This window comes from Centroberyx gerrardi, chromosome 7 (assembly GCF_048128805.1).
Source record: "Centroberyx gerrardi isolate f3 chromosome 7, fCenGer3.hap1.cur.20231027, whole genome shotgun sequence".
Classification (NCBI taxonomy): domain Eukaryota; kingdom Metazoa; phylum Chordata; class Actinopteri; order Beryciformes; family Berycidae; genus Centroberyx; species Centroberyx gerrardi.
Genome location: NC_136003.1, coordinates 23120299 through 23144605, shown reverse-complemented (window position 1 = coordinate 23144605; position 24307 = coordinate 23120299). Strand labels below are relative to the sequence as shown.

Below are 24307 nucleotides of genomic sequence, written 5' to 3'. Positions count from 1 at the left end.
ATGTGAGAGATTTAGCAATAAGAGTAAATTAATGGATCACATGCATTAATGCATTTTAAGATGTATGTAAATTAGTCACAAGGGCCAAAACTTTCCTGACAGCGGCTTCATAACTAGTTAAGCTGCAATCATGATAGCCCCAAGGAGGTTGCCCAAGCATGAATAGATTTGCTTGAGATGCGTCTGTCATGGCAGTTTATGGGCGACGTGATGACGACTGACGCCTAGTTGTGGTCACATGACGCATTCACCTGTGCCCAACCTGTTTATCTGCTGCCCATACAACAACTTGCCGCTCAAGGATAAATTCAAGCTCCCGTCGTTTATAGCGAAAGTCTGTCCTGTCGGTGGTTTCGCAGAATCAAGTATAGTTTATACCTTACCATAATATTTTAAATGTTTGGGATATAGTTCTGCTTTGAACCTGCTCACCGGCCGACTGCGTGGACCGTGGACTTCGACCTCTATAAATTACCTGTCTCGGACAAGGAAGTACTCCAGGCTATTGAACTCGCCGTTGATGCACTTGACAGGCCATTTGTAATGGCCGCAAAAACCGACGATAGGCTATTTTAAAAGGCGAGTTTATTTTTGATATTAAGCCTCTAGCCCGTTTCTGGTCAAGCCGGGGCTGGTTTGTGGGCCTTTTCTTTCACCTGATCGCTGCTATAAATCTGTTGGGATAAAGCTGGTCGCGTCTTCACAGGGACAAGGTGAGCTTTGTCTTAAAGGTAAAAAAGGACTCGTGACGTGAACTTGTGACGAACGATTTTAGGATAGTACCTAACCGACTATATGTCCATGCACTTAATTATTATTACCTTTTTTTCTAATAATGAAACAGCTATAATAAAAACTCGATTTCTATTGCTGATATGAAATCACAGTGGGTGAAGTGATTGTGCTGAATCTATCATTCAGTTACATTACAGGGGAAATGTTCTCTCTTTTTACATAGCTGTGGGCCCTACATTTACTTTTTTTGTGTTTTCTAAAGGTTTCAGATGAACATTTCTTTGGAGGACATGGACTCAACAGCCCAGAATGATTCTATTGTTCACCTGGCTGCACCAATTCTCCCAGACAAGTCAGACATCTCCAATATGACCATTATTCGAACAAGGAACGGGTCAATCATAGAGGACCAGATGTTTTTAAACACGCTGGCTGCTCAGGCCCTCTCGGGGATATTTGTCTGGTCCGCCTTGCTTATAACTTGCCATCAGGTGAGTTGTGTCATTTTACAAAAATCTAACCTAGCCTCTCTCTTTTTTTTTTTTTAATGCCCATGTGCCTAAGAAAGCAATCACTGCATCAAATAGCGCTTGTCAGTAAGACAGGCAGCCTCGAGCTTTACTCAGTCAGTATAATCAAATGCAAATGTGTAATAAGAGATAGTTAGAGATAAGGGATAGTCGCTCCACCCTCACCAGAGGACAGAAACTATTCCTCATATCAATAATGCCTTTCACTAACAACAATGCAGTGAATTCAATAGGTGACACAATTATAAACCAGATATTTTTGTTTGTTTGTTACCAGGTATCGTTGTTTCTTCCTTAGGATGACATTATCCCATGGCACTGTGAGAGTGTCTTGTTTGCTTTTTTTCCCTGACGGTGACAATCAGATTAAAATGGCACAAGTGCTTTAGCTGATTAAAGTAGGAGGCAAACAACACAGCGAGCAGTCTCTCTGTGTGAAACGGGATGGTCAGAACATAATGGCTCCGCAGAAGCCACCTTTACCCAGGTAGTACAGGCCCGCCTCTGCCAGTGCAGCCATAAATGAGTGTTTCCTGTTGTGTGGGTGTGCTGCCCACTGTGTGCGGATGATAGCTTATCATTATGGTTTTATCAATTGCAGAGAATGCAGTAGGGCGCAGTATGCTATCAGCGGGGAAATCAATTGATATTGAGATCACTTTTACGGCGTTATAAAGGATTAGGAACCTGTTTTCAAAGGGAGGCGGTTTGCTATGCGTTTAATGTTGCTCAGCAGTGGGAGTGATTCTCATATTTAGCTGATGAATCGATAAGCCGTTGTGCTGAATATGCTTCTATCTAATATTCTGTGGCTGGATTGGCAGGACGGTCATAAGGAATCCTTTTGTGTGGTATAAGTTACTTGTACATGGTCAGAGCTGTCTGTCTCTTTGTAATGTGTTTGTGCATTCTCTGCACAGCTTAATTAAACAATTGTTATTAATTGGATACCTGCATACAAACTCGGTTACATCATCATCATGTTACATCAACACGTCGTGCGCTGTGGGCCAAATTTACAACTCTCTTTGTTTAGGCGTTTGTGATTTGACAGCCTGCAGGGATTGGTTTCTGACTTTCTAATACGGCACAGAGTCATTGCTCAAACGCTTGTCATTAAGAATTTTAATTGAACAGATAAATAACAAGTGTAGCCACGGGGGGAAGTCGCACGAAGCAGGTCTGCACCAGGCGAGCCCACGTAGTGCAGAGGGAGAATAAAATGGTCTGCAGGAGCGGTTTTGGAATGCTGCTGGTGTTTCATCTGACTTTGCTCCAGAAGATTGGCTATAGACTCTTATACGCACTTTCTGAATACTAAACACAGATAGACAATGACCTTATATCCTCTTTGCTGTAAGTAGCCAATACTTGTCTGACTGGTAATCGGTGGAGTGTGGCTCGCTTTTCTTGGTGGGCTTATGGGTCCCTGTGCAATTTAAGAGCAATTGGGATTAAGAGCAGCAGCCCATCCTTATTTTTGTATGGCGGTGTCATGTTTTGCACATGGCCCTCTCATGTTTTTGCCTCTCACTGCACTGTTCAAGGCAAAATGATTGGCTGGTATTATACACATGCTGAAATTGGTCTGGGCTGGACTTGGGCTTGAAGCCATTATCCAGGGATGCAATTCTGTATTACTGTCAGGTCAGCATCATGGAGTCAGGGAGGCCATAGGTTTTTTTCTAGCCTTTCAAAGCAAAAGCAAAATGGAGGACATCAGTCTGCAGTCTGCTTCAGTTCACAACTCAAGATGGCCAAATACATCACACCCCCACCCTCACAGTGGTCAGGCTTAATGTGCAGCCTCTAATGGGCATTTAATCAATCTGCATGTGTCCAGTAGAGTGGACCTGAAGTTGAGCAATACCAACATATGGTCTTAAAGACTTTCATACCCAATGGTTACTGCAGGGGAAAGGTATATTACTAGATTATGAACTTGTAGTTTCTATGAAGGAGTGTACTTCAAGTTCTATTCATTCACAGTATATTCTGAACTGCTTTTTCTATTTTCAAACAGCCTCAACCCTACAAATCCATGCGCTCTACACATGCACGCTATAGGCATCACCACTCTAGAGAGATTGCGCTCTAGTCACAGTTTGTTAAGCATCACCAAGCTATCTTGGACCCAGACCTACCAATTAATATCTGTATGAAAAATATGACTCAGACAGCACTTTTCCATTCCTCTGAAAGTTGCTGAAGTGAGGAACTTTGCCTCATTTAATGATGCTAAGAAGCTGCTGTTTGGCTTCATCACTTTACAATTAGACGATTCCAATTAGATCACTCCGGTTCTTTCAGCCTTATATTGGCTCCTTTGAACGTACTGTACTGACTTAAGTATCTCCCATTACATACAAATCACTTCATGCCCTTGCACTGGCTTACATAAAGGAAATGCTACACCGCTGACAGCCTACCTGCAGTTTCTGTAGGAAGTATTGAATCCCCTTGACTTTTTTCCACACTTTTTGGTGTTACAGCCTGAATTCAAAATGGATGCACAAGAGAGGGACAAGAATACACATTTGTTTCCCACATGGCTTGACAGCCTCCATGGTTTTACAGACAGTCATAGATTATACAAGAGATTGCTGTACCTAGTGATAGGATGGATGAGGGGTGTGTGTGTGTGTGTGTGTATGTGTTAGGAATACACTTATCTAAATAAATAATCTATACAACTTTGTTTTTGACCCCATTTCAATATGCAAGACAAATAAACTACATTCAATTAGTTAGTGTTGTATTTGACAACTCAAACTTGAATCAGCTACTTGTAGACTAACAAAGGATACCAGTGAATTTATCCAGTGAGTTTATCTTAGTTGCCAACGTAGCTAATTTCCAATGACAGGGTTTTCTGATATTATAGCGTTAACGTTGGCTAAACAAGAACAATAACAATGTTGCTTTACTCACACAATGTGATGCTCCCACAATGAGCTCCTTATCGCTCACAATGTTGATTTGGTCAGCTTATGCTGCTGTTGGACGTTGTATTATCGATTATTTTGACACATTGCAGTTGAGATCCGACATTCACTATAACTTGCAATTCTTCTTCTTTGAAGTCTGCTTTTCCTTTTTGATGTGGATTGGATTTCTCCAGCTCTACAGTACCAGGTTGAAATCTCAGTTAAATACACAAATCCACATCCCCTCAAATAATTCAAAGCTATTCCTGAATTACAGCGTATAAGGATAAATTGGCATTTTGTTCATTCATATGCAGTATTTCCTCAGGACAGCCTATGCACAACACCAAACCATCTTTCTGCAGCTACTGTCAAAATATCCCACCTTGTTCACTTCTTTTGATGAACGTCTTTTATTATTAGGCAAATAAGCGCAGAAATCAGTCAAACCATAACAACTATAGAATTTGTCTAAGCCCAGGAATACTTTTAAAGACGGGGAGCTTCAAAATATTCTCACATCCTATTTCTCCCCTTAGCACAGTGAAAAGCTCTTAAACTGACCTACTACAAAATGCATGGTTTCAAGTCTGAATTCATACCCGTCTCAGGAAAAATATGTTTGTGATAACTGTAATACGTGAATGTAGGATTTTGAATAAGCAAATGTAGACTGCACATTTGGGAACTGATCGTGATAGCAAGCTTCAGGGCCTAGCTGATGGCACTGTTGATAATTTTAACGCTTGTGCCTGAACCTATAGTAACTCTTACTGGCCGGCAAATGGTGTAGATTGACTACTGGAACAGTATCAGTGAAGTGGCATCCCATAGTGCTGTACAGTGAAGGATGATCAAGATTTATATTCGTCTCTTTCTGTAGAGGAATCGCTTCCATGGTGTATTAAGATGGTAATGTACAACTATGACAATGTACAATGTCTTTTGATAATAAGTTTGCTGTTTGATTTTATTTGTTTTATTTCATGATAAAAAAATGAAGAGACGTCATCTTTATTCCATGTACTTGTTTGCAAGGAATCATGGGTAGCGTTGCATAGAGAGAGTTGACTATCTGATGAGCTAAGCACTTGAATATGGAAGTGATGTTTTTGATTTCTGTTTCTTGAACAGATAGTTACTGGTCAAAAAAGGCTGTGTCTGGTTAGATTTGGAAGAATGCAATCTAACGACATGCAACATATTTCTACTCCAAACCCTTTGTCGTCTCAATGAAAAATGTTGCTGAAAGATTAGAGATGTTGTCTGTATCCATGTCTGTCGCAGATAACACTTAAATATTTAATTACTTGCCAGGAAACTCGCAGCTGACAAGCATGTAACTAGCACAAAGCTAGTTTTCCCTTTTCTCTCCCAGGATTCCTGATCGTGTTGATCACTTTGTTCTTTCAGCCTGGGTGGAACAGCGAGTGTCAAAACAAAGAGGTGTGAGCAGCACTTGATTGCATCTTTACAGTTGCTCTTCACATACAGATGCTGTATCATTGAGGCAGACTGCAATTTGACCGCTTTCAACCCTTAATATATGCAGATACCAACAACTTATATCGGTTCATTTCTTACCCTTCTCTGTTACATTAGGCAAACTGTGATCATGTCTACCAGCATTATCTGGGGTGTCTCCAAGGAACAATACATTACTACACATACTCCCACAGTGCCACATCAATTGGAAACATATCTCGCTCCACTGTCATACTGATCATTCCCTGCCGTATTCGCTTGCCGACCCCCTACCTCCGTCTCGCTGCATTGTGCATTTTAGGACTGATTTAAAAATGTTATTGATCATTTGTAAGGTTCGTCTGGGTGTGGCTCCTGGGTATGAAGACTTTTGACTGTCAAATCAGCAAGAGCCTTCTTTTGTTTTTTCTTGGCCATTCCAAAGCCTTGTCTGAAAGCTAAACGTCATTCGAGAGCTTTATCAGTAGAGTCAAAAAAAAAAGCTTTATCTGCAGATCTTAGAGTCTCCTCTTCTGTACGTAGGAAGTTAAACGCTCCATAATAGAGTCAGTAATGTCTTACAATATGCTCTAAATGCTCCCGACTGGAAACTAATGTAAGGTAGTTAAAATGGGAGTTGCATGATGTCTCTTCTTTATTCTAGTCAAGCCCCGTCGCTCTATCCTGAACTTGTTTCAGATCTTTATGGTTGATGCGAGAATGCATTTGTACCGTTACAGCAGTCGATGCAAGATGAAATGGAGGCATAAAAAAATATCCAGGTCAGAAAATGTTTGTCTGCTATCAGCCTGTCGGTAGTTTGAATGGTGTATTATTCCCATGGCATTTTGATTACATATTTCAGCTCACCTGTGCGGTTGATGTCACTTCGGCCTCATTGCTATGGGAAACGACTGATTTATGTGTGTTACTGTTTTCTTTTCTTTTACCAAGGTTGTTTGATAAACTGGGTTATTGTTTTTGTTGAGAGACACATACCCAAAGACGGGCCAAAAGCCAGGAAGTGGAGCCAACCCAAACCTAGCCCTACAAATAACAAAACCGTTTATGAAATGATAGTCTTGTTATTATCGTTGGATATTTTACAGACATGTGTTTTGCCCACCTCCCTTCACTAGTATTACAAGCATGTTGCATTGTGTTACGTGTTTTTGAAAATTGACGTTTACCTGTGCAAAACCTCTAGATTCTGTCATGTTTTTTTGTCATTATAAAGCAGGGCAGATTTGCCATAACAATGTATAATTTTGTTTTTTCTGTGGGATTACCATACAAATTGTGTGCAGGTTAAAGGGTGAAGAAGTTTCCAAAAGAGTTATTCTAATTCATAACCCTTTTATTTGAAGCTGTGATCTGTATCACTGCTCACCAGGATCAGGGAAAACTTATTAAAGTTGATCTTGGGGCTGAAATTGGCATTTGCATTTCTCTGCTCACTGCCGGGTTTTTGGCGTTTTTTCATATGCTTTGTTTGTGCTTTCATTGCAGATCTTCACGCACCTTCGATCCTACACTGTCCCCAATGAGCAGCGCTACATCATCCGCATCCTTTTCATCGTGCCGGTTTATGCCTTTGACTCTTGGCTCAGCCTGCTCTTCATCAGCAACGATCAGTACTATGTGTACTTTGACTCCGTCCGAGACTGCTATGAAGGTCAGTATCATGACCCCGCCCTTCTGCAGTCTCTCCCTGATGCTCCCTTTGTGGGCAGCCGTGGCTTTAGAGGTGTATCTAGGTTATGAGACAAGTGAAACCCCCTGCCCCCGAGTGTCTGATGGTTGCCAGGATGGAAGCTAAAAGGAACTGACCAAACAAGTTTTTCTCACCTGCCATTGTTCCCATGTGGGGCGACGTTATTGTTTGAGGTGTCTTATTTCCAGGAGGTGCAACTTTAGTAGCTTCCATTTTTTCGCTTAGTGGTTTCTAGGTGCCTTTGCAGATGAAAGGAAACTGCAGTATGTATTTGAGGACATTTATTTCAAAACTTTTTTTTTTTCTATTTAATTGAGGTGTACTTTTCATTCACATGTAATGGACATTTTCTGGCAGCCATTCTTCCCTTGAATTTATTCATTTTCTGTAGATTTTTTTTGTTGAAATTGCCTTTGTATAACTCTATTTATGTGCTGAAGTATAACTATAAGACCAAAGAACTTCACCAATGGCAGAGGTGAATCATATGCAAAATGGATTACATGTAATTGGAGGAAGAAAAAAGTAGAAAATACATTATTCAGTAGATTAGTTTCCAGTTTGCAGGCCAATTTTGTGGCTGATTGATAGTGCAGTGCATCAGAAAGCAGGGAGACTGTGGAAAACCACCAGTGGCCACAGCTAAGGCATAATGAACCTTCTCTTGAGTGGACACCATCTGTATTAGCTTTATTTAATCCCTCCTTAAATAGCAACAAAGGATTAGGAAGGGATTTCCATGACACAGAACCATTGGAAGCTTCTTAATGTAAGGACTGAAACATTTATTGTTCAAAAATGTAGGACTAATTATTTTCTATCAATAATGGAACTTTTTTCCCTCCAAAATGATGTGACTTGTTAATGAAATTATATTTGACGGAAATGTGAAATTATTTTACGGTTTAAATCATGCCCATCCTATACATGGTATATGATGGAAAGGAGTAACTCTTGTCTTTACGTTGCAGCATTTGTCATTTACAATTTCCTGAGCCTGTCCTTTGAGTATCTCGGAGGAGAGAGCGCAATCATGTCGGAGATCCGAGGGAAGCCCATACAGTGAGTGCTGTCATTCCAATCCTCCATGCAGCTCAGGCCTATAAGTAGCCTTGAAGGGTCGCCATAATGCGGCGGTTTCAGAGAAGCCTCCTGCTGTTTTTCACATAATGTAAATATCAAATGAGTTGATTTCAGTATATCACACATGCCTCGTCTCCATTAGCTTCTGTATAGCCCGGCTGGGGCAGTCATGGTATGGCTTAGGTTGCGTCTTCATTGTTTTTCTAGCTAGTCAAAGAACAGCAGGATTTTACAATAATGAGCAAAGACAATAACGAGCTCTGAATTATCATTTAGTTTCAGCACCAGAGTGAGAGAACAGTGAAACTGATGGGAGATAAATGATACTTGCATTGTTATTCTTCTCCCAATTGCTTATTCTGTCAAAACTGAATGCATGTTTTCCACAGTATAAAGGACAGGTTCCATGTAGAATCAGTGACAGTTAATCCTTTAACAGGGAGCTGGTGACCGGCCTTGGCCCGGTCTGTCCAGGTTGAGAGTCGAGGCTGACTCAGCCGCAGGCCAGTCAGCTTTTTGCCAGGTTCTTAAGACGGTGGAAACACTGACTTTGAGCCAGACAGGCTGTGGCACTGCTCAACACTGGCCAGAGGACAGAGAAGGCAATAGACTTTAGTCTAATAGGATAGTCCACTGCTCTGCTTTGCTGTTGTATCCTCACTACACCAAAACTTCCATAAAGATTGTGTTTTTTTCCTTATACTGGTTAAAAAAACTCCAAATGTCCAATAAATAGGTCTTGACAGCCATAGTCTCTAGTAAAAATTGCACCCAAGGCATTGTTTTTTATTAAACTGAATTAACTTGGATATACATAGGTCTGCCAATCAAAGTATAGATCTTAAAAAATTTGGATGAAAACATGGGCGATGAATGGGAGCAGTTCTGTTGGTGACACGTTTCAGTGTTCACTGCCCTAAACAACCACTTTTTGCATTGGACAACCTTGAGTCATTTGAATTATTCAAACTTTACCTAGCCAGTACAAACACTGTAGGTTACCTTCAGTGTTAAGATGTGACATGTAGCGTCAATCTGTTTTGAATGTGCTTAATTTCCCTTACAAAGAGAATGTGACCAAGAAAACAATTGTAATTTTAAGATAAGATGGAACTTTAATGATCCCCATCGTGAAATTAGGACTTTGTCAGCAACAACGGGATACAGCACAAGAAAAAGAATATAAATAAGAATATAGGAAATGACATTGAAACGCATCTCAGTGGACAGTTTAGACACTAGAATGTTTATACACCAGAGATGTGAAACATAGGCAATGTGAGATAAGTGAAAAAAATAATGAATAATACATTTAAAATCATAATAATGCAGTAGGTGAATTTACAGCATGTATACAGGAGGGTGAAAATGCAGACAAGCATTGTAAAAAACTATTTACCTAATCATACATATTTACAGATGTAGATAACATGTACAATATCTCCAGATTTAGATAGGTGCATACTAGTGGTTCATATGGAGGCACCGTATGTACACAAAACTGATAATGCACTCTGGTGCCGTGCTGACTCATACATAGGGTGTGCAGGAATATACAGAAATATGTGCTGATCAGAAACTGTGCAAGCCGATGTATAGATTAGTCCACAGCAAAGGAATGGAAAAGAAGCGGCTCAGGATCGTTGATGAGCTTGGGGCTGGTGAGGCAGTCTGATGGCTGGCGGCATGAAAGAACACCTAAAGTGGTCTGTGCAGCACCTTGGGGTGCTGAGCCGGAGGCTGGAGGTGCTCTGTAGCTGCATCAGCTCACCACTGAGAGGGTTAGGAGGTGTTATCTAGGATGGAGTTCAGTTTAGTCCTCATACCCCCCTCTGCCGCTGCCTCAGGCTGTCCAGGCTCGGCCCTACAACACAGACAGTCTTTCTCACCAGTTTGTTTATCCTGCCTGCCTCCCCCGCCTCCGCAGCACACCACCGCAAAAAAACAGTGCACTGACCGCCACTGACTGTTTAGTAGTCTGTTATGTACATTGAATACCTGAACGTCTACTCTGCCCTCTCTTGTACAGAGCCTCTGTGTTGTCAGTCCAATTTGTTGTTGATGCTGTTATTGTTTTAGCCCAAAACCGTTCAGATAATCTCCCCTAATACTGTCTCATATGACGCTTAGACATACTACACGTTACATAAGTGCTTTTCTATAGACCTCATTAAAAGACAGGAGGATGCTCATTTCCCTTTATATCCCTTTAATACTGCAGATTCCCCAAGGCAAAAGTATCAGAAGACAATTCATTGTATATGCATCAGGAATTTTAATAACTGTGTAGAGCGTGCAGTCTCCAAGCAGCTGGTCTTTCAGTTTACACCGTCAGCTGATGTATAGCACTACAGAAGTCCCTTTTGGGATATTGTCATGTAGGAGGCTTTGCATGAACAATATGCTTTGCATGCTTTAAGCCCGCTTCAACTGTCTGATACTAGAAATATAGTGTTTCTTTGTTCTGTTTCTCAAATTCTGCATGGTAATTGTCAATATCTAACACAGCCGAGACATTTGTTCTCCAGCACTTGATATTCTGTTTTCTTCACAGGTCAAGTTGCCTGTATGGTACCTGCTGCCTGGTTGGAATGAGTTACTCCATTGGCTTTTTAAGATTCTGTAAACAGGTGAGCTTCAGTCATCCCCTTATCTCAACTCACTCCCTTTGACCACTGCAATACATTTACACACATTGAAGATATGGATACACCAAACTGAGATTTTGAAAAGAAAATACTACATTGTGTATAAGTTACCCTTTTCGTACAGATTACCAGGCTGTTTACAAATGACAGTAGTTATAATTGTCTGTCTACTTTTGAGAGGATAACGTCCACTGGTTAACAAAGGAAAACAAAAGCAATTTAGGCCAGGTGAATCCAGCTTGGTAATAAACACAGAGATGATATGAGCTGTCAGTTCAGAGCTCTCCTCCCAGTATCTTGGGATGCTGCACAAGCTCCCAGTCTAACAATGATGGAAATTGGAATTGAGGGGTATGTCTTCAAAACAGAATAGAGGGTGAAATGAAAATTATTTTTTTTTAAACGGCAAGTGATAAACACTCGGCATGCTTTGACAGGACTCCTACGTGAAGTGTTTTCAAAGCAAAACCTTGCTATTCTTTCTGGTGGCGTTTTTGAAAACGATCGTAGAAGATGTTTCTCTACATGTGAGAGGGCTGAAGATATCAATACATAAGATTTCCAAAAGAGCGTGGCATTTCCATAGTGGGGTACAGACACCCACAGGGGGGTGCGGTCTGTGCTGCTGAAGTGTATAGCATGTACTTGCAACATTGTGAGTTAGACTGTCTTTTTGTCATCCTCATTGTCATTCATTGAAAAAAGCAAATTTCAAACATCAATAAATCCACCACTTCAAAAGTTATTATAATAGTTTCACTGGTCAACTCTTATGCTGTTTGGTTCACTAAAATGCTGTTTGGAGACAGCTATCTGACTGATATAAATGGGATCCAAAATGAGCACTGATTGCTGTCATACAGGTTAATTTATCCTAAATGGATTGCTGAAGCACACCATTACATTGATCACTACATAAAGTAGTGAGTTATTTTTTCAATATGTCATCAGTATTCTACAGAAAATCAGTGATTTTGTCTGGAATTGCACTGAAAGGCAGAAATGGCAAACTATTCAACAATGGGATTGGTAATTCTGTTGAATTGGGGCATGTGTGAAATTTGAATTTCTGTCATGACAGACGTCTAGATGTGCTGCATGGTCTCAAAAACTCGCTCTCACAAACAAAGCAAACTGTCACATACTTAATAATAGTATTGGCTATTGACAAGATCAGACAGCAAGTAATCAAAAAACTTAAATATAGACAGGAATCACTTTGATTGGAAAAACTGTCACGTACAGCAGCTGGCAAAAACATTACACTGGCCATTGTACTGTTTTTAACAAAATAAACTCAAATCCTGAGCATACCTTTCCAACCTGGCTGTAAATGCTGAATCCTGCCAGTCACATTGACAAATTCACCATTCAGTTTCTTTGATCCTAATCAAATTATTTTGACTTTTTGTTACAGGGGAGGTTTTTTCAAGCCTCCAGAAAGTGTAATGGAAAAATGTTTTTTACTCAAGGAGTGTTACCAAAATAAAAATAAAAAAAGTACCAGAGCAAAAATGTGAACAGTAGAGGTACAATTTATCAGTGAGAAGCAGCTAAATAATCATTTAACTTGCATTGGAGTACCTGACACATCCAATCTTAAGGTATTACTTTGAGAGAAAATTAAGCTTAACTGAGAAATGCATTGTGTTTGTTTCACTCGGACAAGCCCAGTCTTGGTTTTGAAAGTCTTTGTCAAAATGTCAAAACCATGTGATTTAAGATAAAAGGAACAAAACAGTTATATTAATGAATTGTCAGCTATAATGACAGGGAGACTCAGGCTCCTGGCTCAGTTAAGGCCCGCTCAGCAGAACAGAAATGCCTCCTGACACATGTAACACTAGTATTATCATAAAGATAATACTAATATACAATATGAAATCTACACAAAACAAAAGAACATTGCAGCAACTGTTAAGTGTGCCATGAAATAGAGTCAAGGACAATCGACTGCTCTCTTGTTGGGGTCTGTTCAGAAACCATATTGGAGTACTATAGGCTAATGAGAGCAATAGCAAGGTTTCAGTTAATTGCAAGTTTATTAAGAGAGTTCTACGTTGGCAGTTTTTGAGAGTGGCTAGACTGTTAGAGTCAATAGGTTTTACAGGCAGATAAAACTGTGTCGTCAGAATTACAGTGAAAACTTTGTGGATGATACGTCCAAATGGAAGCATGTAGATGGCGAATAAGATGGGGCCCAGAATTGAACCTTGTGGGACCCCACATATAATCTTCTGAGGACGAGGATGTGTTGTGTAATGTGACAGAAAAGGTAGGAGTTGAACCATTGAAGAGTTTTGACCAACCCAGTTTCTCAAGCAATCTAATAAAATGGTATGGTCTGCTGCATCTAAGGATGTACTGAGATCTAAAAGAATGAAAATGGAACATTCCCTGGCATCTGCTGCTAAAATATTATTAGTGGAGGAGTTGAGGAGAGCAGTGTCTGTGCTTTGAGGTATTCAAAAACCAAATTAGATTTTCTCAAAGATCTTGTTTTTACTCGTAAAAGATATTAATTAGGTTGAGAGGTCGGGTTGGTTTGGAGATGGGCGTTTAGTTTGCAGGAGACAAGTGGTCAAGACGGGATTTCTTGAGAAGAGGTTGAATCACTGCATGTTTAAACTAGAAAGAAAAACCCCAGTGGCCAGAGAACGAATGATAATAGATGGAGTAATGGATAATAAATATGATACAACATCAAAGGGGCAGGTAGATGACCTCATGTGGCACACTGGCTCCTCCAGGACCAGAGGAGAAATGGCATCAAAACAGCTCATCGCAGCCAAATTACTAATGGTATCAGATAGGAGGGTAAGATGTGGAGTCTAATATGTTCTAGTTTTTTGGTAGTGAACATTTAAAATTCTTCACACTTTTCTGGGGAGGCTTCAGTGCAGTGATTAGAAGAGAGGTTAACAGCTGAATCAATGATATTGAAAAGCACCTTGGAGTTCCGGTGGTTCTTGGAGATAAGGTTAGAGAAATAAGCCGCTCTTGCATCCTTAACCACTTTCTGATATTTCAGCATTTTAAGTCCTTCATAATATTGTAGGACATTTGCAGTGTATCAGCCTTCACTTATGTTTGGCTTTTCTGCATTCTCTCTTCACTGCCCGAGTGTTATCAGTTAGCCATGGCAGGGGTATTTTTCCTATTTTTTTTTTTTCCTTAAAGGAAGCAACAGTGGCAAGGATGCACAAGGAGGTGACATTAAAATGATCAACAAGCTTCTTGATGTTGAGCAGAGGCATTGTCAAAAAGGCCTCTGAGAATTTGAGCAGAAGTAGAGTTAGTGGTGGTGGTGGTGGTGGTGGGGGGGGGGGTCTGTATGGCAGGACACACACAGTAGAGACGTCTTACCATAAATTAGGAAGCTCATTGACTCAAAAGAGGAGAAGTTATCAAAGGAATAGATAGTCTCTCTGCATGCGGCGACATCCTTTCTCTTCATGTTCTGTGATTGGTTAGCGAGGTTCATGGGCAACAAAAAGAACACAGAAAACATCAACTACAACAACACAATCTGGCCATCGGTTACAAATGCTTCCTTTGTGTTGAGGTATTGGCTGAAACATTTGTAATCGATGGCCGTTGCCACACACTGAAAGAGCTTCCTCTTCAATAGATAGCAGCTTGTCTTCGTGACCCTGGCAATCATCGCTGAAAGAATATTGTGGTGTGTCAAGTGGAAAGGTACAATATATTTTGCAGTCGTAGATATTATTGTTATTGCCAACTGCCATAATATAATTATTTTATCTATAATTGCCTTATTTAGTCATGAAGAAAACTGGGAAGTCACTGAAAAAGCACGGCTTTCCTGCAGTTGGTAGATAAAGGTTTATGGCAGTCAGAGTTCAGTGCTGAAATTTTCTAAGCTTATACCAAATAGCAGTCCTTCAGAGTGATTTCTGACACCTGGCCTGACAGTTAAGTTGCCAACGGTCAGCTAGCTTACCCAGAGCAAGTTCTTGAAGATCTCAACTCTTAAACTTGTATAATATAAATAGGTGTTCAGTTATTTCAGCCACATTTCTATTTGGTTTGGGGAAAAAAATAATACTTTCAAGGTAAAAGTTGCCTTATTTTAATTATTATATGCAATCAATACAACATATTTTTAATTTGTGTAGTTTATGATTATATAGAATAATGGTATACAAATAACTTGATCAGCCATTACTTGTAGAGCGCTTGCTTTATGACTACTGGCTTCTACCTCTGTCTACTTCCCTAACCTCTTTTATTGCTTTGTTATCAAACATGAGTCCTAACTGTTCTGTACTGTAACTGACTGCAAATGTTCAAAGGTTGTCAGCAAAAAAAAGATGTGACAAATGTAATTAATATGCACATTGCTTTGATTTCTCAAAATCCTTTGTTGTTCAAGTTTGCAATGGAGTGGAGCTGTCAGTCATGTCAAGGTGGCCTAATATTGTTTCAGAAGTGTGTTATGAATTATGAACATAGAATTTCTGCACATTTACTGCATTATGATACTGCTGTTATGATTTTACATAGTTTAATGTATGCTGACGGAGATTCACTTAACATGTAGCTTGGTATTAAAAATAAAAAAATAACAGGCCCAGGTTATTAACAGGTTCAGTTGCTACACAAAGTAGTTACTGAGTGTAAATTGGTGTGAGGCAGCTACCAAGCAGAGGTGGAATATTAATCCACTGGCAATATGAATGCAAATTGTCTTTTGAATACCAAGCATGTAAGACAGTAGAATGAGGAGTGATAGTTGCTACTGATAGTTTCCTTCAATTTGCTTAGAGAATAGTCTTGCATCCAAATTAATAGAAACAACGTGGCACCAGAACAGGCATAGGGCAAAGACTGACAGCAATAAAAGCTCCAAAGCAAAAGAAAACCGTCTATCAGTAATGTAAATCATTTTCCTTTTATCAACATTATTGATGTCATTTTGTCAGCCACACCACAGACCCCTGCCAGTGGCCCTCAGGCTAATCGAGTCGAGCATCCCTGGTCTATTGCTTTCAAGTGCCGCCACAGTGATGGGAGTTTAGAGCAGCCTCTGTCAAATTGGTTGGTTCAGGCTTCAATGCATAACACAGAGGACACCTGTCTGCTCCGCTCCGATACTGCATGCAGGTCTATGCCCCCTACTTCGCCTGTTTCACCCAAGCCAGTCCCCATCCATGTCGGCGTTAAGACATCAGGATCAAATGATTTGCATTCCGGGCGTGAAGTAAAGACAACTTTTAAGAAAAGATACGTCCCGTTTACCTTGAGACCCAATTCTTTTAATTAAGGCCTCAAAGCTGTCAAGACAAGACACGGATGTCAAAACATTCCATTTGGTCTCAGAATTATGTGAAGCGCTGAATAATAATGGCTTTACTTGTTTGGCACTTTTAAGTTTACAAAGTGCTTCACAGCCAAGACAAAAACAGAGTCAAGGCTACACAAGAAATGAAGAAGACAGCCGCAAAAACAAAACATGGCCATAAGGGTGGGGGTGAGATTTAACCACTGGTTAGGCTGAGGGGGTGTGGAGGGGGTAAGGTTATATCAACAAACAGTACAAACCTGAATACTTGTGATGTCAGTCAGACAGATGAAACGGGTCTTTTGCATCTGATTAGATGTATAAAGCAGATGCCAAAGTCCTTCTTCATGACACACTGTCCGTGCTGATTGGGTGTCTCACTCTGAATTGCAATGTGTTCTCCAGGCGACTCTTCAGTTCTGTGTTGTCAAACCCATCATGGCAGTCATCACCATCATCCTGCAGGCCTTTGGCAAATATCATGATGGAGATTTTAAGTGAGCAGCACCTCTCTTTCCATTTCATTTCATTCTTCATGCATCATCTGCGTTGCATCTCATTGCCGGGAGGCTTGTTTGCAGTTTCTGTGCACATGGAACACATGGAATCAATTTACAAATGGGGACAGTCGTATCACAGTTTTACAGCAGGCACAGTGAAAATGTTAAAAATTAAAGAGTTTCATTCCAAAATGACACTGATGGGCTGAAACTACCCTTTGTGTGTGTGTGTGTGTGTGTGTGTGTGTGTGTGTGTGTGTGTGTGTGTGTGTGTGTGTGTGTGTGTGAGTATATACAGGTACTCTACTGCATCTCACAGTGAAGAACACCCTCCTGGGTATTATTGCTATAATATAGAAAAATCTGTGTTCTTGAAATATTAACTAAGGAACTCAAGGTTGCAATTTTTCCCCAAATGTATGTGGTGTTTTGGAATGAAGCCCTTTTAATTCTTACTGTGTGTTACTTTGAGTGACGCACAGTAGTATCAGGGGGGGGTGACACATTATTTTGGTTTCATACTGTTATTACTTTGGATGTGAAGTGACACAAAGACTATGAGGTTAAATTGCAGACTTTCAGATTTAATTTTAGGATGTTTTCAGCCATATCAGACGAGCCATTAAAGAAGTACAGCCCTTTTTTGTTCATCCTTCCTCCATTTCAGGGTGTCAACAGTATGTGGAGTCGAGAGGGTAGTACATTCAATAAAGTTGCCTTTTAGTGTGTTCTCAAAAGCTCTGAAGTGTGCAACTCATAAACTCTTTCTGACTTATTTTCAGGTGCTCTTTTCTGCCTCTCACTTCAGCGCGCCTCTCTGAGGACTCAGCTGTGACTATACTTGTTTCTAAACTACTCAGAAGAAGTACAGAGTTCAACGAGGGCCTGAGACTGAAGTTTCCAATCAGCTTCAAATCATCACCCTCTTACTGCAGAGCTTAAAGATAGACATGAATAACTTTAATTGTTGCTTCTCCCTGCTTATTTTCGCCATAGAGTTCAACAGGAAAATTGGTAGGGAAGAAATAACCATTAGATGTTTTTCGTGTCTATCTTTAAGCTCTGTAGCAGGAGCATGATGATTCGCAGATTGTTTACTTATACTCATTTAGCCAACCATGTTCCCCATACTGCATGGGAGTAATTAGTGTAGTCACAGCTGAGTCCTCAGAGAGACGCTCTTGAATGCAAAGAGGGAAGGAAAGGGAGTCTGACAATGAAATATAGAAGAATCTGCCGATGTTCATGGGCTGCATTCTGAAATAAGGGGACCGTCTGCAAAAAAAAACACTGTTATTCTTAAACTGCTTATGTGATATGGCTGAAAATACCATCAAATTTAATTTAAGCTGACAGTCTGCTTTTCAATCTCATGCCATTGTGTCATTTTAAGTAATAAGTGAAATGGAGCCAAAACATCAATAATTTGTCGCTGTGCAAAAACTGCATTCAGGCTTTTCACACTAATAAGAATAAAGCTCAGAGAGAGAGTCATGATAAAATGTTATGGTTGTAAATTTACCAAATATGTACCAATGTGGCTGTCCTTACTCGCACTGTCCCTGTTGTCTTGTGCAGTGTGAATGGAGGATACCTCTACATCACCATCATCTACAACTTCTCAGTCAGCCTGGCCCTCTACGCCCTCTTCCTCTTCTTCTTTGCAACAAGTGACCTGCTGAGGCCGTATGAACCGGTGCTCAAATTCCTCACCATCAAGTCTGTCATCTTCTTATCCTTCTGGCAAGGCAAGTCTGCCCCTTTACCTACTTTGTACCAGTACACATTATCTCTGATGATGGAATCACAATTTCAAAGTAGTTTTTAGCAAGGCAGTTGATGTTTCTTGTTGGTTTCTTTTTAGTGAAATATTGCTGCTTTTTAGATGTGAAGCAACTAGCGATGGGACGATATATCGAAATTCAATATATCACAATACAAAAATGACAACACTTTGTAATGACATTTTTAGATTGTTGTTTACATTCTAGCAAGCCAATGCCATCGCTAGAAAGACTTGTGTCTCAGAAATAAACATAAATCTGCCCGGTCAGACTTTGTTGTCACTAAACTTTCGTATTGTGAACCCCATATCGTATCGCATCGTGAGATAAACATATCTCACGTCCCTTGAAGCAACTCATGGACCTTTAAACTCACTCACTCACTCACTCACTCACTCACTCACATCCTCACAGTTAGCCTAGGAGGCATGGCACCGTCTACAGACAACACACTGAACCAGGATCACTCACTCGCCTCCTCTCTGCTCTATTTCTGAACTGTGCAGGCTGCTTCACATCTATGCCTGTGTGTGTCCTTGTTAGGAATGGTGCTGGCCATCCTGGAGCGCTGCGGGGTCATTCCTAACGCGCTGTTCATCGACGGCCAGGAGGTTGGCGCCGGCACGGTGGCAGCAGGCTGGCAGAACTTCATCATCTGCATCGAGATGTTCTTTGCTGCCATCGCCCTCCGATATGCCTTCACCTGCACCGTCTATCAGGAGAAAAAAAATGAAATTCCAGGTAAGCACTGTAGCCTGCGGAGAGAGGAAGCACACGCTGTTGACAGGATCATTACCACTTTCCCTCCCTCATCCCCTGCCTTGAAAATATGTTGACATGTTCCAAGGCTAATTGCCCTTCTCCTCCACAGAATAAAGGCTGACAAAACCTTGAAAGTGTTAGCAGTACCAATAATTGCACTGCTCTAGGCCTTTTCAAACAATTTAACAAACAGTCAAGCTGACTTTAAAGTTATATTTTGCGTTTTTAATTGTATTCCCCTATTTCAGCCATGAAATGCAACTTGGAATGTGCGTTTTCACCAGTGCGCTCTTTCAAATGTAGAGCTGTGGTGAACAGTGAGTCAGACGGTGTGTCAGTCTTGCGGTCAGCAGAGGTTGCCATCGGCCTGAGGGTATACTGTACATCGTTACTCATGTTTCACAGGACACTTGCTAGCGCAGCAAAGTGGAGGGGGATGAAGAGGAATTCACAGCCTCAGTATAGCAACTAGCGGGGAGCAAGAGGTACCCCTTTGACGTCAATGCTCTTGGCAAGTCGAAGACAAATGGAAACCAAGGGAAAAGCCTTCTGCAGTGACATCAATCATGTCGCCATTTTTCCCTGCTATAGGAATCCCACTGTAGCCTTGAGCTGCATAACATGCAGAAAGACTAGAAACCACCAAGTGCTGATAAAGGGTGAAATATTTCCATATCAACTCGATATGACATTCTTTTAATCCAGATCGAAGGTAATGACAAAACATCACTGATTTTCCATTTTACCCATTCTTCATGCCCATAAGGAAAAATAATGCATTATTCATCTGGATATATTTGCTATCCAGCTAAAGTGTAATAATAATGTAATTTAATTTGACAGCAAATTTCATTTTTAATCTTTTCTTGGGGAAAATATTATTTTTCAAGAAATTATTGGTCTCTGGTAGGTTTTTCTCTTGATTGTAAAGAAGCTGTTCAGCAGTGATTTGTTTCATGCCCTTAGTCCTCCTGAACCTGAGTGATTCTCACTAAGGTCTGTCCTCCCTATTACCTAACACTGTGCTTCCTGGCACCAAGATTAGAACAGTGGTTGGATTGCACCCCCACCCTCAGGTGTTAATGTGTGCCTGTGGCGACTGCAGAGGTTGCCACACCTCCGGGTTTCCATTCCTCAGCCCAGGCCCTGTGGAGCGGGTGAGCTGCAGGGAGAAGCTCAGGGGACCATGCTTAACTGCCTGTACCGCCTCCCCACCCCCGCTCTGCCACCTCCATAAGCCGACCCAGACAGCACTGCCACTGACCCTGAAACACAGGCTGCGGATGTCTGCCGGCTCTCTGTTTTTTTTTTTTTTTTTTGTGTTGAACACCCTTTTAGTATTGGAGCAAATGCACCCCGGCTCGCAGCTGGGCGCCGAGGGACCAACAGAGAAGACGGTTGCTGTGACTGAATTCTGTTCAGTACATGCAATCCTAACGGTTTATTAACCGAATATACACTGCAGCCTGCAGCATGTGAAAAATATCAGCACATTAACATGACAATTTCCATATACTACATTCAAATCATAATGAAGCCCAAAACTTTGATCCATTGGGTTTTTAACTTCCAGTTATTGGTTAATATTGCTATTATAATGTGTCACAGCGGATACTCTCTTAATCTGCTACTGTAAACTCAAATCCTGAAAACAATATGCAGCATGTACTGGTATTTTCCTTATACTCATGTTTGAGAAACATTTGCCTATACTAAATCATTCATTTTAAATTCAGCATACTCTAACTAATGCTAACTCCCTGAAACAGCCCATTCCTTCAGAAAATACTGTATTCTACACACAGTTTGCACTTTTCATTCCCTCGTCATTCGCTTCCCCATATGCATGTCCAGTTCAGCCGGTCAGATTATCCCTACCGGTTCGGGGATTTGGATCTGGCAACTTTCGCAGCCATTCGATTGTCTAACCATTAGGCTGCCGCTGTCCCTGTTTATTTGTTTATTGATAAGGATCCCCATTAGCTGTGCACAAAGGTGTCAGCTATTCTTCCTGGGGTCCCACTAAAACACATTATACATCCAAAACATATGCACAAAGTTTAAAACCAGGATACAATAAAATCAAAAATTAGGACCACTTTGTCATGGGCCACAGCATGAAAGACAAGCAGAAATATGAATGATAAGTCACATTTGTACAGTAAACAATGACTCTTACATATCAAAAGACTAAAGACAAACTCAAACAAACAAAAGTGTGAATGAAATACATACGCATGGATACAACAGTATAAAACAAGTAGAATTAAAATGAAGCATATGACCTGATCAAATGGCCCTGTCCCTGTTGTTCCTGCAGACAACGTCGCCCCCATGCAGAGCATCTCCAGCGGCCTGAAGGAGACCATAAACCCGGGAGACATGGTTCAGGATGCCATCCACAACTTCTCCCCGGCCTACCAGCAGTATACCCAGCAGTCCACGCAGGAGGTGGTCCAGCCCAGCCAGAACGGGAAAGCCGGCCCGGGCGGCAGCAACAAGGGCTCCCGGAAGTCCGACAAAATCATGCTGATCACCTCTGATGATGAGTTCTAGGCCAACCCCCTCAGCCCCCCCCCCCCCCCCCCCCCAATCCAACCCCACCACCCCTAGGGAAACAGCTGTATCTGCAGATCCCACAAAGCTGGATTCAGTCCAAGTGCTTAATTTTCATTATCTCAGTATTTCAGATGAACTGCGTCCTTCCCTCTTGTTTAAATGAATAATTCAAGCGCCAAAGAGGTGGATGGAATTAATTATTATTATTTTAACATTTATTCACTCAGTGTGCGATGAGCTGATCTGTCTCCACCTCTCCAGTAGTAATCACAGGAAAATGGCATGTCACTTTAACTGTATCAGAGAAGTCCGGAGCTATGCAATTTTTCTTTCTTTTTTTTAAAATCAAGGTCTGATGCCCCTGATCCCGATTCTGTTTCAGTTCTGTCATGTCAGTGCTCTCTCTGGCCATCTGAAGTGTGCTCTCTCTGATTCATGTCAGTTTCAAAGAGGAGGTGATTAATATGTGACTCCGGGAGGGAAGCGGGCGATGGCTGGGAATGACACTTCATGGACCGTCTCTTGCATCTGCTTGTTTGAAGTATTTGCTGAGCATTCCTCTGCGTGGTTTCCTGACGAAATGGAAGGATTCTTTCAAGACACACTGGTTTTGGAGCAGGCACTTCAAACTGCAGACTGTAGCGCTTTGAAATCCTTGGTGTCTCACATAGCATGGACAAATTGGATAAACCTGTCTCCTACCAAATGGAGAGTTGTAGTATTCTCATTAATTCTCTCAGCATGCACACGAGTGTAATTCAGTGCAACTAGACAGCAGCAACAAACATTAACAAAATAAGTTCTTTTGCAGCTTCTGCACTATTGTAAATACTTTTGGCAGAGCCTTTTTTTTGTTTGAGATGTTCACATTATTATTAGATGTTGCAACTCCTTCCACTGATTATTAAATATGCGCAGAATTTGTTTGACTAGTTTAATTCTAAATTGCGGTGTCAAATATGTTCTATTATTTTATTGTAAAACATCTCTAATCTTATTGCACATGTTCAGTTTATGAGTTGGAAAATGTAAATGTATATAATCTGTTTGGTTTAGTCCAACCAAGCTAATGTCTGCTAGCTTATAAATATGTGTGGGAAGAGGAAAAAATACCAAGAGTAGGAGACTTTGGATAGTTTCTTCTGTTTGTCACATGGGAGACATGCAGCTACTGAGCTAGATGATTATTATAGCAGTCTGTGTTTATATGTGACATAGTTTTGATACCCTCTTGTGCCAATGATAGCTGTCTTTCTGGGAAAGCAGAGAAATCCTTAGTCGGGTACAAAGTGATCATTCAAAATATATTACAACATTGCATGTGTGTCTTAGTAGTCCTGTTTTGCACTCATGTAAATTAAAACTGGATATTTGTTGCTTGTGTAGCGTGTGTATTTTGAACTGAGTTTAATAAACAACTTTTTAATGAGAAAAAAGCTTTATTTGAAAGTACAAAAACAGACACAGCAGACCTATTTATAGGAATAATTTACCTTTTTTTCAATCAGTACAGAAACAAATACAGATTTTATTTGTACATGAGGGTAGTTCATTGAGAAAACATGTAAATAAATGAATGTAAATAAAATAATTTAGATGTTGAAAATAAAATTACACAAAAATCAATGAAATAAATATAAAATATATACGAGCAGAGTAATGACAAGTTGTGAAGGGTACATATTCAGTTTATGCTGCCTTATTACTGTCCTCACTAACAGTCACCATCAGCTGTAAGCTATTCATTATGCCTCAATATGTTGCCATGAGACTAAAACATTTCTCTTTAAAGTCCATCATATAACTTAACAGATACAAACTGCTGCTATGGAACTAACATTCAGTATATTTGACCCTTTATTCTTTCATCCACAACCATAGAGTCCGTTCTTGAAAGTTGACACCCAGAGTCATAACTGTGGTCTGTATACTTTTACTGAATTTATTGGCAAATCTGTTCCATCTACAATACTACGACTGACTTTCTGCATATGGCTAATGGTAAATAGCTTTTAGGACTGGCAAAGCTTGTTTCTGAAAGCTTACTTACACAAATACATGTTTTCAGGAAGAGATCGCTTAACCTTTAAGGCCTAATATAGGATACATACAATAAAACAATGAATGAATACCCACTCAATATATACTAGCAACCCAATTTCTATACACTTGCATTGTTATTGTTCATAAGAAAATATAAAATAGCCAATGGTATCTTAAACATTTTCACTACAGCGTCCTATGTATAGACAAACATCAATCATTATGTGGGAACACAGTTATTCAGGCCTGATTT

At 40.5% G+C, this 24307-nt stretch overlaps 1 protein-coding gene across 3 annotated transcripts; it reads left to right on the top strand.

Moving 5' to 3' along the window:
* Positions 1-288: 288 nt before the first annotated feature.
* On the top strand, positions 289-23567 carry tmem184a (transmembrane protein 184a). 3 transcript variants are annotated; one of them, XM_078284469.1, is made up of 9 exons: positions 289-579; positions 998-1226; positions 7166-7331; positions 8342-8432; positions 11008-11083; positions 16812-16903; positions 18485-18654; positions 19234-19431; positions 21773-23567. In XM_078284469.1, the coding sequence occupies exons 2-9, from the start codon at positions 1005-1007 to the stop codon at positions 22006-22008; spliced, it is 1251 nt and encodes a 416-aa protein (XP_078140595.1). In that variant the 5' UTR covers positions 289-579; positions 998-1004; the 3' UTR covers positions 22009-23567. The 3 variants fall into 3 exon arrangements, with proteins under 3 accessions (XP_078140595.1, XP_071781849.1, XP_078140594.1); XM_071925748.2 differs by having other exon boundaries at positions 289-713; XM_078284468.1 differs by having other exon boundaries at positions 289-731.
* Positions 23568-24307: the final 740 nt, after the last annotated feature.

Excerpts from the sequence above, each read along its gene's own strand:
- tmem184a (XM_078284469.1), top strand. The coding sequence starts at position 1,005 with ATGAACATTTCTTTGGAGGACATGGACTCAACAGCCCAGAATGATTCT. Across the intron at positions 18,655-19,233 it reads CTTCTTATCCTTCTGGCAAG|GAATGGTGCTGGCCATCCTG; the intron begins GCAAGTCTGCCC and ends TGTCCTTGTTAG. Across the intron at positions 19,432-21,772 it reads GAAAAAAAATGAAATTCCAG|ACAACGTCGCCCCCATGCAG; the intron begins GTAAGCACTGTA and ends TTGTTCCTGCAG.